At 41.9% G+C, this 15,317-nt stretch overlaps 2 protein-coding genes across 3 annotated transcripts; one reads left to right on the top strand and one right to left on the bottom strand.

Moving 5' to 3' along the window:
- The first annotated feature begins 124 nt into the window (after positions 1-124).
- LOC139375885 (TSEN15 tRNA splicing endonuclease subunit) lies at positions 125-4,724 on the top strand. Its single transcript, XM_071117830.1, has 4 exons — positions 125-328; positions 459-540; positions 2,970-3,105; positions 3,530-4,724. Exons 1-4 carry the CDS (start codon positions 248-250, stop codon positions 3,696-3,698), a joined length of 468 nt encoding a protein of 155 aa, XP_070973931.1. The 5' UTR covers positions 125-247; the 3' UTR covers positions 3,699-4,724.
- LOC139375886 (uncharacterized protein C1orf21 homolog) lies at positions 4,094-15,290 on the bottom strand. 2 transcript variants are annotated; one of them, XR_011627858.1, is made up of 7 exons: positions 14,958-15,059; positions 12,920-13,039; positions 9,895-9,977; positions 7,159-7,229; positions 6,977-7,037; positions 6,148-6,863; positions 4,112-4,862 (listed from the first exon to the last, which is right to left on the bottom strand). XR_011627858.1 is itself a non-coding variant. In XM_071117832.1 (6 exons), the coding sequence occupies exons 2-6, from the start codon at positions 13,026-13,028 to the stop codon at positions 6,825-6,827; spliced, it is 363 nt and encodes a 120-aa protein (XP_070973933.1). In that variant the 5' UTR covers positions 13,029-13,039; positions 14,958-15,290; the 3' UTR covers positions 4,094-6,824. The 2 variants fall into 2 exon arrangements, 1 of the variants encoding a protein (XP_070973933.1); XM_071117832.1 differs by having other exon boundaries at positions 4,094-6,863; positions 14,958-15,290.
- Between the last annotated feature and the right edge of the window lie 27 nt (positions 15,291-15,317).

Genomic DNA, 15,317 nt, shown 5'->3' on the forward strand with positions numbered 1-15,317 from the left:
AACTTTTTTTTATTTAAAAAATAAATCAATCATAAATAAAACACATCTCCATATCTACCTAAAGAAAGGGAGTTAGAAGTGCCACGGAACTTATAATACCGGCAAAAAAAAATCCCCCGGACCGTTTACATTGCAGTACTTTAGCGTCCTAAATGGGAGTGAGGCACTTTCACAGAGTTCACACGTTGTCAGCATCACAGTGTATGTGTGGGATTTAAAGTGATTTACAAAATATAGACGAGGAAATATGTCGGAGTTGACGAAGAAAACAGACGAGGATGTAATTGAGAAACCACTTCCCCCTAACTGGATTTTACAGCATCCAATGGTAAGTGCCAAATGCCATCAACAAACATGTCCTAGCTGACGTTAGTCATGAACAACAACAATAATCGATGCACCAATGTAACTGATGCAGTACTAGCTAACGTTTTAAACTTTTACCCTCATGCTCATAGTACCAACATCTGATGAACCTAGATGTTGGAGACAGTGCTCAAGTCCATGCAGCTTTCTTGGTGTACCTGGATCTAGCTGAAGGTGAGTTAACCATGAATTGGATCGACAATCAACTCTGTTTTTGCACCATCACAAGCTAGCTACTTGACCTTTCAGGCGAGTGCTACCCAAGGGGGCTTTACATCCGGCCCACTTTTGGGTTTTCAGCCGAAGGTATGGAAGACAGCTCAATGTGACTTTGGAAACATTTGTAACTTTCATACTACCAAGAAATTCACTTTCAAATACAAAATATACACTTAATGTACGGGGTTTAGCAAAGTTACAGCCGGCTGTAAGTCAGCCTCCAGTCGAGGTATGACACATCCTCTCTCCTTGCGCTCACATTTCCATTGGACCATTCCATATTTCCAGCACGTGTTAAGCCTCGATCACATCGACCGTGTCATTGCGCAAAATAGTATGCAGCAGCATCTGAATGTTTGATTCATACCTTCGATAAATCCAACCTATGCACCACACAGAACGTGCTGCAACTGCCATGCAATTTTGTAAAATTTTATTTAACAAGGCAAATCAGTTAAGAACAAATTCTTATTTACAATGACGGACTACCTAAAGACAAAAGGTCTCCTGTGGGGATGGGATAAAAAATAAATAAAGGTGTGTGTGAGTGTGTGTATATTATCGTTGAAGTCGGAAGTTTACATACGCTTTAGCCAAATACATTTAAACTCAGTTTTTTACCATTTCTGACATTTAATCATAGTAAAAATTCCCTGTTTACTTAGGTCAGTTAGGATCACCACTTTATTTTAAGAATGTGAAATGTCAGAATAATAGAGAATAATTGATTTATTTCAGCTTTTATTTCTTTCATCACATTCCCAGTGGGTCTGAAGTTGACATGCACTCAATTAGTATTTGGTAGCATTGCCTTTAAATTGTTTAACTTGGGTCAAATGTTTCAGGTAGCCTTCCACAAGCTTCCCACAATAAGTTGGGTGAGTTTTGGCCCATTCCTCCCGACAGAGCTGGTGTAACTGAGTCCGGTTTGTTGGCCTCCTTGCTCACACACGCTTTTTCAGTTCTGCCCATAAATGTTCTAAATAATTGAGGTCAGGGCTTTGTGATGGTCACTCCAATACCTTGACTTTGTTGTCTTTAAGCCATTTTGCCACAACTTTGGAAGTATGCTCAGGGTCATTGTCCAATTGGAAGACCCATTTGCGACCAAGCTTTAACTTCCTGACTGAAGTCTTGAGATGTTGCTTCAATAATCTACATAATTTTCCTTCCTCATGGTGCCGTCTATTTTGTGAAGTGCACCAGTCCCTCCTGCAGCAAAGCACCCCACAACATGATGCTGCCACCCCTGTACTTCACAGTTGGGATGGTGTTCTTCAGCTTGCAAGCCTCCCCGTTTCCTCCAAACATAACAATGGTCATTATTGCCAAACGGTTTGTTTCATCAGACCAGAGTACATTCTCCAAAAAGTATGATCTGTGTCCCCATGTGCAGTTACAACCCATAGTCTTTTTTTATGGCAGTTTTGGAGCAGTGGCTTCTTTCTTGCTGAGCGGCCTTTCAAGTTATGCCGATATAAGACTCGTGGATGTAAATACTTTTGTACCTGTTTCCTCCAGCATCTTCAAGATCCTTTGCTGTTCTTCTGGGATTAATTTGCACTTTTTGCACCAAAGTACGTTCATCTCCAGGAGACAGAACGCGTCTTCTTCCTGAGTGGTATGACGGCTGTGTGGTCCCGTGGTGTTTATACTTGCGTACTATTGTTTGTACAGATGAACGTGGTACCTTCAGGCAATTGGAAATTGCTCTTGATTTTTACTTTTGATTTTCCCATGTCAAGCAGAGGCACTGAGTTTGAAGGTAGGCCTTGAAATACATCCACAGGTACACCTCCAGTTGACTCAAATGATGTCAATGAGCCTATCAGAAGCTTCCATGACATTTTCTGGAATTTTCCAAGCTGTGTAAAGGCACAGTCAACCTAGTGTATGTAAACGTCTGACCCACTGGAATTGTGATACAGTGAGTTAGAAGTTAAATAATCTGTCTGTAAACAATTGTTGGAAAAATGACTTGTGTCATGCACAAAGTAGATGTCCTAACCAACTTGTTAAAACTATAGTTTAAAAATAAATGTGTGGAGTGGTTGAAAAATGTTTAAATGTTTAAATTTTGCATTTAAAAAAAAAATAATCTTAGTTCCAAAACCATATTGCGGGTGAGGTATATTTGCGTTTTGACAGAGCATTTGGGCAACGTCGGGGCATTTCCCTCACAAGGCAAAAGGGGACATGCAAGGGCTAGTGCTACAGATGATATCAGTTGGATAAACCTACATAAAATGTAAACTAAGTACTTTGCAATGAAAACCTATTATTAGCCAGGTGTACCTAGTGTATAGCAAGTTACTTATCATGCTCCTGATTGTGCCCACATTAGCTAGCTAGCCAGCAAGTCATCTCTGTCCTTTCCATTACAGTGCGTCAGTGGAAGGAGGTGAGTGGAGTGGGGTGCTCTGAGCTGCGACTGGTGTTGCTGGAGGGAAGGGAGAAGGAAGGAGAGCCCACTCAGATGGTGCTCCCGCTACCTGTACACAGAGGCCTGAGCCACAGAAGGTGAGATAAGACTGGGCCTTTTTATCGAATTCCCACTCCGCTATAAGACCTCCAAATGCAGGGAACATAAAGGAATGAGTTAATGTACAGAAATGAGACTGATGCTATGCTACAGGGTTGCAGTCAATTCCATTTAAATTCTAGTCAGTTCAGGAAGTACCCAACTTTTCAATGAGGAACATTTGGAATAGGAATTTGTTGACTGTCATTGAAATGGAATTGACCCAATGTTAGATTACGCCACAAATCAACATTTTGCAACACTTGCGGAACACCAGCGGATAAAGAATGCAGCCGCCCCCAAAGAATGTAGGCGAACTGAAACTGGAGTGTGATTACTGTGTATATTCTTCAATGTAAGATCATTTCTTTATACATATCTATGATTTGGTCCATCTCTGACCTCTTCTCCTCCCTCTCCTAGTGTGCGGTCAGTGCTGGCCAGAGGCTCGCCCATGCTCCTGTGTGTGGTGGCATCTGACTCCAGCCTTGTCTACCAGAGGATGTGTGATGGCCTGCTGACCCCTGACCCCCCCGTGGGCATCCAGGACCAGGGCCGCCGGCAACACCGCAAAAGACGCCAGCAACATTGACCCGCAGCAGAACCACAGTGACCGTTGGTAGACCGCTATGGTCTGGTAATGAACTCTGCAGTGACCAGGAGAGAACCACAGACTGAATGGCAGGCTGTTGTGGTCTCGTAATGATGAACCAAAGTGCCAGTGTTTTCCTTAAATTTGGCAGGGCGTGCCTAGCTTCATTGCTCCGTTTCTGAACTGTTTTTGAGAACCTGGGCATAGCGACTTTCTTAAGGCTCAACAGCTAGCCTACATAAAGTATGACAGACCCTGAAAGACTGCGTCAAGAGAAATTTGACAAATATTACAACGGCCATAACTGCCTTTAAAAGGTGCCATAGTCTCTGTGGGCCAGAGGGTTTGTCTTATAGCTTCTCGGACAATTGACAGACAATCAATCAGACACTGGATTGCAGTTGGACATAAAATTGCCAGAGGATACATAAGTTGTATTGAATTAAATCTCCATACAGTACATCCATGAAGCAATACATGCTTATGTAGCAGACTGCCGTATCCACAGACACCACTTAGAACTGGTTATAGTTACTGTAACACTGTTTTGTTTTGTGCCGACTCCATACCCATTTACTTTCTAGTGCAGTTGTGAGTTTTAAACTGTAGAGGGCATGAAAACTACCATGGATGCCTCAATGATATTGCTAGACCGTCATTTGACATTGACAGATAAAGACAACAGTACACACAATGATGGGTGTGCCTGTGCATTACGAGGTATTAGTAACACCACAAGGACCATATGAGAAACCATTTTGTTTGACAAATGATATTACAGTGACCTGAAAACACGTTATTTTACTAGAAAAACTCTTAATTGAACATGGAAAAACGAACAAGCAAAAATGAGCATGACAACAAATGTAAAGAGCACTACATAATCTGACTATGCTCCTTATACAGTATACTGTCTTTAGATTGAACACTGATGTGGTCTTATTAACAGGTAAGAACTGATACTGACAGCAGAGTGCTGTGTGTGTGTGTGTGTACAATTGGTGCAAATAAAGCCTAATGAAGAGGTAGGCTCGACTACAAAACAACAATGACTAGAACACTTCAACCCTGAGCGTTGACATTAAACAAGAATACCCTACGTAGTAAAGTAAGAAGACATGGGCCGACTATGAATCACAGTGCATTCGGAAAGTATTCAGACCCCTTCACTTTTTCCACAATTTGTTATGTTAGCCTTATTCTAAAAGGGATTAAATCGTTTTTTCCTCCCCATTATCAATCTACGCACAATACCCCACAATGACCAAGCAAAAACTGTGTGCTTAGGGTTGTTGTCCTGTTGGAAAGTGACCCTTTCCCCAGTCTGAGGTCTTGTGCGCTCTGGAACAGGTTTTCATCAAGGCTCTCTGTATTTTGCTCTGTTAATCTTTCCCTCAATTCTGACTGTCGCTGAAAAACCTCCCCACAGCATGATGCTTTCACCATAGGGATGGTATTGGCCAGGTGATGAGCGGTGCCTGGTTTCCTCAAGACGTGACACTTGGCATTCAGTCCAAAGAGTTCAATCTTGGTTTCATCAGACGAGAGAATCTTGTTTCATGGTCTGGGAGTCCTTTAGGGGCCTTTTGGTAAACTCCAAGCGGGCTGTCATGTGCCTTTTACTAAGGAGTAGCTTCTGTCTGGCCACGCTACCATAAAATCCTGATTGGTGGAGTGCTGCAGATATGATTGTCCTTCTGGAAGGTTCTCCCATCTCCACAGAGGAACTCTGGAGCTCTGTCAGAGTGACCATCGGGTTATTGGTCACCTCCCTGACCAAGGCCCTTCTCCCCGATTGATCAGTTTTGCCGGGTGGCCAGCTCTAGGAAGAGTGTTTCTAAACTTCCATTTAAGAATGATGGAGGCCACTGTGTTCTTGGGGACCTTCAATGCTGCAGAAATGTTTTGGAATTTACCACAGGTGGACTCCAATCACGTTGCAGAAAAATCTCAAGGATGATAAATGGAAACAGAATGCACCTGAGCTCAATTTCAAGTCTCATAGCAAAGGGTCTGAATACTTATATAAATAAGGTATTTCTGCATTTTATTTTGAATACATTTGCAAAAATGTCTAAATCAGTTTTTCGCTTTGTCATTATGGAGTATTGTGTATAGATTGATGAGGAACATTAATCAACTTTAGAATAAGACTAACGTCATAAAATGTGGACAAAGTGAAGGGGTCTGAATACTTTCCGAATGCACTTTATGAGCATACTGTAGAAAAGAAAATTCATAAAGTATCCTGGAATGCAGGAAGTAAGTAACCCCGGTTTCCCCTCATGGGGTGTGTTCATTGGGGTGACACGCTCAGAACATTGCAGATAGAAATACGCTACATAGAGAGACACTGATAAGAGAATCAATGATACAATACGATGATGGGAGTATCCCCAGCTCTATTACTTTAAGTTTCTATCTGCAATGCAGTGAATGTTTCAGCCACCTGGATTGCATTCATTAAGGCACACCGTAGCCAAATGTTTTGCAACGGAAAATGTCAACTAGCGTTTCTTATTGGTAGTTCTTCCCTGTTTCAGTCTGTTTTCTTCCATTTGGTGCCTAATGAATACGACCCAGGAATAATTCCCAGATTCATTTTCTTCTGCCCCCCCCCCCAATTACCTCCATTGTTCATCATCCAAACAGATGAGGAATGACAAATGTTCCTTTAAGCCATTACAAATAACCATGATGGACTGGTCTCAGTCAATCCATGGGTTCAAAATGACTGGACCTCCGTTGTCTTTTAATGGACCACAGTCACAGAGCCGAGCGGCTGCTGTACTTATTGTCCATGGTTACCATGGCGACAGACTTGGAGAGCCGCTCAGTATAATAGGACTGGTGCTGAAAGTAGTCCTGGCCATGTCTTGTAACATTGCTCCTTTGGGGGTAAAATATTGTCGCATTGGACTCGTAGATCTGTTACGGGGAGCCAGGGTTGTAGGTATAGACACAGGGCCGGGCAAAGGTGCTTAGTTTGGGTCAATGTGTCTCCCCCTCCATCCTCGAAATGGTCTAAAAGGAAGAGGGCCGTTGGGTAAGGGTTATGTGGTACAGGCCTGTCCATGCCATTGGACAAATCCTTCCTCTCAGGGGAGCAGATGGTGGACCTCAGTGCTATGTCATATCCTCTTCCTCTGAGCAGTAGTCCTGCCCCTGAAAAAGCAAAGCAGAAGATAGAGTAGAATGAAGTCCTCCCCAGACACTGATCTAACCACCCCCACACAGACACTGTCTTGCCGACCCCTATGAGGTCATTGAACTCTCACCTTTTCTATCTTCTCATCCAGCATCCTGAAGAACTCCTGCTGGCTCTCTGAAGAATGAATCCTGTGGAGAAAGGAACAAGACAGTTCCAATTCAACACTGTTAGTTCAGGGATGGAAAGGGAGAGGGAAAACCCTGCATTGTGAGTGACCGAATGACAACAAAAATAGTTGGTTGAGCTTACTGTGTCTTCCCATTGCCATTTGATCCTGTGTCGTCTGTTTGTTGGACCGTGGTGAGCAGGGCAGTATTCTCCTGAAACACACACAGGGCTATCACTGATACTGCTGCTCCTTAAATACAGTGCCTTGCAAAAGTATTCGGCCCCCTTGAACTTTGCGACCTTTTGCCACATTTCAGGCTTCAAACATAAAGATATAAAACTGTATTTTTTTGTGAAGAATCAACAACAAGTGGGACACAATCATGAAGTGGAACGACATTTATTGGATATTTCAAACTTTTTTAACAAATCAAAAACTGAAAAATTGGGCGTGCAAAATTATTCAGCCCCTTTACTTTCAGTGCAGCAAACTCTCTCCAGAAGTTCAGTGAGGATCTCTGAATGATCCAATGTTGACCTAAATGACTAATGAGGATAAATACATTTGATTTATTTTGCTCCTTTTCACTCCAGTATCTCTACTTGCACACTCATCTTCTGCACTATCACTCCAGTGTTTAATTGCAATATTGTAATTATGGCCTATTTATTGCCTTACCTCATTTGCACACATTGTATATAGACTTTTTCTATTGTATTATTGACTGTATGTTTGTTTATTCCGAGTAACTCTGTGTTGTTGTTTGTGTCGCACTGCTTTGCTTAATCTTGGCCAGGTCGCAGGTGTAAATGAGAACTGGTTCTCAACTAGCCTACCTGGTTAAATAAAGGTGATATTTTTGTAAAAAAATGTTTAAACCTACACTAAGTTGCCTGTGCCTTTAAGCTACTTGGAAAATTCCAGAAAATCATGTCATGGCTTTAGAAGCTTCTGATAGGCTAATTGACATTTTGAGTCAATTGGAGGTGTACCTGTGGATGTATTTCAAGGCCTACCTTCAAACTCAATGCCTCTGCTTGATATTGGAAAATCAAAAGAAATCAGCCAAGACATCAGAAAAAAAATTGTAGACCTCCACAAGTCTGGTTCATCCTTGGGAGCAATTTCCAAACGCCTGAAGGTACCACGTTCATCTGTACAAACAATAGTATACAAGTATAAACACCATGGGACCACGCAGCCGTCATACTGCTCAGGAAGGAGACGCGTTCTGTCTCCTAGAGATGAATGTACTTTGGTGCGAAAAGTGCAAATCAATCCCAGAACAACAGCAAAGAACCTTGTGAAGATGCTGGAGGAAACAGGTACAAAAGTATCTATAGCCACAGTAAAACGAGTCCAATATCGACATAACCTGAAAGGCCGCGTAGCAAGGAAGAAGCCACTGCTCCAAAACCTCCATAAAAAAGCCAGACTACGGTTTGCAACTGCACATGATCATACTTTTTGGAGAAATGTCCTCTAGTCTGATGAAACAAAAATAGAATTCTTTGGCCATAATGACCATCGTTATGTTTGGAGGAAAAAGGGGGAAGCTTGCAAGCCAAAGAACACCATCCCAACCATGAAGCACTGGGGTGGCAGCATCATGTTGTGGTGGTGCTTTGCTGCAGGAGGGACTGGTGCACCTCACAAAATAGATAGCATCATGAGGCAGGGAAATTCTGTGGATATATTGAAGCAACATTTCAAGACATCAGTCAGGAAGTTAAAGCTTGGTTGCAAATGGGTCTTCCAAATGGACATTGAGCCCAAGCATACTTCCAAAGCTGTGGCAAAATGGCTTAAAGACAACAAAGTCTAAGTGTTGCAGTGGCCATCACAAAGCCCTGACCTCAATCCTATAGAAAATTTGTAGGCAGAAATGAAAAAGTGCGTGCGTGCAAGGAGGCCTACAAACCTGACTCAGTTACACCAGCTCTGTCAGGAGGAATGGGCCACAATTTACCCAACTTATTGTGGGAAGCTTGTGGAAGGCTACCCAAAACATTTGACCCAAGTTAAACAATTTAAAGGCAATGCTACCAAATAGTAATTGAGTGAATGTAAACTTCTGACCCACTGGGGATGTGATGAAAGAAATAAAAGCTGAAATAAATCACTCTACTATTATTCTGACATTTCACGTTCTTAAAATAAAGAGGTGATCCTAACTGACCTAAGACAGGGAATTTTTACTTGGATTAAATGTCAGGAATTGTGAAAAACTGAGGTTAAATGTATTTGGCTAAGATGTATGTAAACTTCCGACTTCAACTGTATATTTCACTGGTCATCCACAAATCCAACTCCTCCTTTGGCTGCCTTTCCTTCCAGTTCTTTGCTGCCAATGACTGGAACGAATTACAACCAAAAAAAAAATCACTGAAGCTGGAGACTTATCTCCCTCACTAACTTTAAGCATCAGCTGTCAGAGCAGCTTACTGATCATTGCACCTGTACACAGCCCATCTGTAAATAGCCCACCCAACTACCTCGTCCCCATATTGTTTTTTTGTTCCTTTGCACCCCAGTATCTCTACTTGCACATCATCTTCTGCAGATCTATCACTCCAGTGTTAATGCTAAATTGTAGTTATTTCACCACTATGGCCTATTTATTGCCTTAACGCACTAATCTTACTACATTTGAACACACTGAATATATATTTTTCTATTGTGTTATTGACTGTACGTTTGTTTATCCCATGTGTAACTCTGTGTCGCAGTGCTTTGCTTTATCTTGGCCAGAACTTGTTCTCAACTGGCCTACCTGGTTAAATAAATATAAAATAGGATATTCTTTGTTAAACGATTTGAAAAAGTGTGTGTCAAACTGTATGATGAATGAGTAACTTAACATCAGTCTTTCTCACCGTGCTGTCCTGGTCGCAGTTGTTTAGTCTGTCCTCTTCTCTATTTATATACTTCACACTTGCCACACCTTTCTTGTACTCATCTGTAAGAAAGAGCGGGCGAATGAGGGATTTGGGTTAAAAACAAAACATGCAAGAGTGCATTTATATTTTTTGCCATTAACACTACCAGCAACATCAACTTATTTTTGCTTGTGACAATACATTTTTATTTGATATCTGCATGCTTCAGATTAGAGGATGACTGATTAGAGCATATATCCATGACAGTCCCCATCAATTATATTGATCAGGAATCGACTGTTCATCCATATAAGAGGAGAGGAGGAGCTGCGGTAATCAGCAGAACAATCAGTGGCATCCAGGTCAATACTTCACAAAAATAATGACATGCTCAAATTAACTGTTCAAAGAAGATCCTCTTTTCACAATGGTTGGAAAGCACGACAGCTCCTGCCCCCTCCCCCCTCTCTTTTACACACACACACACACACACACACACACACACACACACACACACACACACACACACACACACTCTAAGCATAGAGATTAGAGGAAAGGGAAACAGATGCATGATGCACAGCCAATGACCTAATAAAGAGAGAATGACCTGACAACAGACATGCAGCCATAAACAAGCCTCATCAGAACATAATGTCATAACAGTAGTACAAGGTCTTCTTGTTCCTCATTTTACAGGTCAATAGGAACAAGATAAAATGATTGGTATTAATGGAAAATATGGGACCCATATTAGGAACCAAGGATTGGAACCAAAATTATTTTTCTGAACAGAACCACAAAATGTGGGCCTTTCCACTGTTCCAAACTGCAAAATAAAGTTCTGAACTGGTTCGAACCCCCAAAAAGTGCAGGTTTATAATGGTTCCTTTCTGTTCCTTTTTTAACCCGTGAAATCAAGTTTTTTTAAAAACATTTAGCTCATTAAGCTGCTGCTACTCAGTTTATCTTATATCCTGATGCCTAGTCACCTTACCCCTATTATTTCTACCTCTGCAGTATCCCTGCACATTCTAAATGTGGTATTGGAACCGACCCTGTATATAATATGCTTATTTACTTATTGTGTTCTTCATATTTCTCGTTTTTTTTCTAGCATTACATTGTTATTGATTGTTGGGTTTTGAGTTTGCAAGAAAGGCATTTCACTATACTTGTGAATGTGACATTAAAACTTTAAACTAAATTACTTCACCAATCAGTGCGAATTGAGCAGGCAAGCTAGTTGTTTACATGCGTGATGGACAGTGTAGCCTTATGGCGCAAGATGAGACTGAAATTTTGCCGGTGAGGAGAGAGCGAGAGAGAGTTGAGCATCTTGTTATGGCATGCATTATCTGAATTAGGTTCGTAGAATTATACCTAGGAGGACCAGTTTATATGGACTAACTTTGAATGTCCTTTTGAGCTCGCTAGCTAAACACGGTTTACCTTTTTGTAGTTAATAAATCCAGCGTGAAACAAGATAACTAGGCCTATAGTATCCTTAAATAGCATTGAAAAGGTTAATCCATTCTTCTCCAGCTAATAAATAATCTCTTTCCCTGTCTTCTGAATTACGTTTGTAACGTCAGTGCAGTAGCCTATGGTAACGTCAGTATGGTAACGTCAGTACAGTAGCCTGTGGAAACATCAGTGCAGTAGCCTATGGTAACGTCAGTACAGTAGCCTATGGAAACATCAGTACAGTAGCCTATGGTAACGTTAGTATGGTAACGTCAGTACAGTAGCCTATGGTAATGTCAGTACAGTAGCCTATGGTAATGTCAGTACAGTAGCCTATGGTAATGTCAGTACAGTAGCCTATGGTAACGTCAGTACAGTAGCCTATGGTAATGTCAGTACAGTAGCCTATGGTAACGTCAGTATGGTAATGTCAGTACAGTAGCCTATGGTAACGTCAGTATGGTAATGTCAGTACAGTAGCCTATGGTAATGTCAGTACAGTAGCCTATGGTAATGTCAGTACAGTAGCCTATGGTAACGTCAGTATGGTAATGTCAGTACAGTAGCCTATGGTAACGTCAGTATGGTAATGTCAGTACAGTAGCCTATGGTAATGTCAGTACAGTAGCCTATGGTAACGTTAGTATGGTAATGTCAGTACAGTAGCCTAGGGTAACGTCAGTACAGTAGCCTATGGTAACGTTAGTATGGTAATGTCAGTACAGTAGCCTATGGTAACGTTAGTATGGTAACGTCAGTACAGTAGCCTATGGTAACGTCAGTATGGTAATGTCAGTACAGTAGCCTATGGTAACGTCAGTACAGTAGCCTATGGTAACGTCAGTACAGTAGCCTATGGTAACGTCAGTACAGTAGCCTATGGTAACGTCAGTACAGTAGCCTATGCTTCAGAGGGGGGATGGGCAGGTAGCCTAAACATGCACACACACTGGCAAAGATTTGCAGCTGGCAGGCAGGGAGGCAGACACTGGACACGTTTCCAAGTGAAAGAGTAAGGGCTTTGTAACCGGTTCCCATGCTTTTAAAATAACCAGAACAGTATGGATCACTTTCGTTCCCGGTTCCGTTCCTTGAAATTGTTACTTATTTTGCGGGTTTCTGTTCTGTTCCCAGAACCGGTTCCAACCCCTGTAAGGAACTCCTCCTGGTTTGAATAATTTACTGAAACTGCTGTTTCATTGTAACGACCAAAGTTAACCCTATTGGGACTGTGTGGATAGCGTTTTTTCATTTGACCCACTAATGGTTGGGTTATGATTGGGGGAGAGGAATCTGATCCTAGATCTGTACCAAGGGGAAACCACCTCAGAGTGGTAAAGCACGTTGGCACAGTGTGCTGTCTGTAAATCAGGGTTGTATTCAGTGAGGCGAAATGTTCCTAACATTGCAGAGAGAATTGTAACAAATGAAACTAACATACAATTCCATATTCTACTGAGACACACACATTTTTGTTTTACAGCATGTTTCCGATATGAATGGATGGTCTGAGTCTCCTAAAGGCAACCCAGGTGAATGTGTTTCCAGCACTGACCAGAAAGAACATCCCCATTGCTGTAGGCTTTACTGCGGCCCTCCTCACCACTGGGCACGGCCAACACCTGCTTGGCCGAGGTGCAGCCCATCTCCTCACCCACACACATCACAGGCTGACCTAGAGGAAGGGAGGGAGGTAAAAGGAGACAAAGATATGAATAATTCATAATTCATTTATTGGACTTACATAGCGCTTTTCTAGACACCCAAAGTGCTTTATTTACTGTAGCAAGGAGGAAGCTCACCTCATCCACCACTAATGTGTAGCACCAACTTGGGTGATGGACGGCAACCAATTTGCGCCAGGACGCTCATCAAACATCAGCTATCAGTTGGAGAGGTGAGGAGTGATATAAGCCCTTTAGAAACGAGGTGGATGATTATGTGGCCATGATCGAAATATGGACAGGTTGCGAATTTAGCCAGGACACCGGGGTTAACACCCCTACTCTTACAATAAGTACCATAGGATTCTTTGTGACCACAGAGAGATGGGACACCTGTTTAACATCTAATCCGAAATGGAAGTCAATTAACTAAGTTGACTAGACCAAGCTGCTATCGCATTGGTGTCTATGGGAGAGCCACCCCCTTAAGTAGACAGGAACTTAAAAAATAAAATCTATGATAAACACCTGAGTTGAACTATATTAATTTATCCACCATCTTTGACAGCACCCTATGCAGGGCTATGTCCCATCACTGCCCTGGGGCATTGGGATTTGATCTTAAGACCAGAGGGAAGACTTTCCCCCTACTGGCCCTCTAACACCACTTCAGCAACATCTGGTCTCCCATCCAGGGACTTACCAGGACAGACCCTGCTTAGCTTCAGAGGCAAACAATGAGGTTAAGGGGTTTGCACTAAAAAATATGTTTCAAAAAGATTACTTAATTATTATTATTATTTACTGTGTCAGGGATAGTGTACACATACGCTTTACAGCCTTCTTCAGTGTGTAGGACAGAGGAAAGCCAGAAGTGGGATGCAGACCAGGGTGGTATGCTGCTGGAAGGGGAGGAGTGGGGGTGAAAAGTAGGGGAGGAGTGGGGGTGAAGGATATACATTCCAGATAAGAAGTGGCCCATAACCACAGATCTGAACTTAACCATCAGGAGGATGGGAAATATCTGACCTTGTGTCAGTGACTAGTCAATTAACTTGCCTATTAGGAGGCCACCCAAATTAACATTCCACCATGATTAAGTAATCAGAAATATCCAATAATATCCCATTGGCCAAGGCCTTCACTAAGTCTACATGATTATATGAAGAGGCCTTGTTTTATGAAGAGGCCTTGATTTTTAATCGTCCAATCACAACACACGGTTTAGCGATGCGCAGTCGTGAGCTCCAATCACAACACATGGTGTGCCAGCTGCACCTCACACCATGGGCCATTCAAAGGCGTTCGCGATGCCAATGCGCGGGGTAATCTCCTGCGAGACGGATTGGGCCACCAGCAAATGGAGGGACGTGACAATTAGGAATATGCGTTCGTGACCCAATCAAGTTACCAGCGATGTCTTGTACGAATGGTAGACGAGAGTATATACACAATGGCTGGTTGTGTGTGCCATTGAGGCATGTTTGTTGATGGTCAAGAGCACGGATAAAAAAAATTATAACATGAGCCCTCAAATGGAGACGTATTGTTTGTAGTGCAAACATGCAATAGGCTATATTAGTAAAGCTATATGGTCATGTATGCCATCATCAGGCTATTTCAATGCATCGAGGATGCTATCAATTGAGCTTTATTTACAGGCAGGCTATAGAAACTATTATTATTTTATTTCATAAGCAAGAGCTGGAAAAACGGGACCAAAATTAAATTGAATTTAAATGAAAAACTGAAGAAAGCTGAATATCAGCTGAGTATAATAACAAAATAAAATCCAATAAGAACACGGTTCCATTGCACAACGATTCCCTATACAAAGAGCCAGCAAACCTTAACACAAACAAAACGTCTGGAGAAGACAAAATACAAATATCCAATGTTATCGCAAGGACAAACATGAACCAAATTTACCATTTTTTACAGGATCTGTTCATGGTTCTGCCTGTTTTGGTTATTAGGCGTTCGACCAGCTTCAAAGGACAGGCGCCGGCATCAGGGACATCTGCATCTCTCAGTACACCATCAGACATAAGCAATCGAGGTGCTATCCGTCTGGCTCACTGTCTGATCCGGTCTGGATAATCGAACTTTATGAGACAAAAAATATAAACACAATTACATTACAAAATATTATCGGTTTTTTTTTGCAACAAATTCCGTTGCGTTTGTTATTGTATAACTGACAAACGATACAGTTATGGCTATTTGTAAGAAAGTTGCAAAAAAACGGATTTGCAGTCGGACCCAATTCCAGGGCGCAACAACATGGAC

Source organism: Oncorhynchus clarkii, chromosome 20 (genome assembly GCF_045791955.1).
Source record: "Oncorhynchus clarkii lewisi isolate Uvic-CL-2024 chromosome 20, UVic_Ocla_1.0, whole genome shotgun sequence".
NCBI classification, from domain to species: Eukaryota; Metazoa; Chordata; class Actinopteri; order Salmoniformes; family Salmonidae; genus Oncorhynchus; species Oncorhynchus clarkii.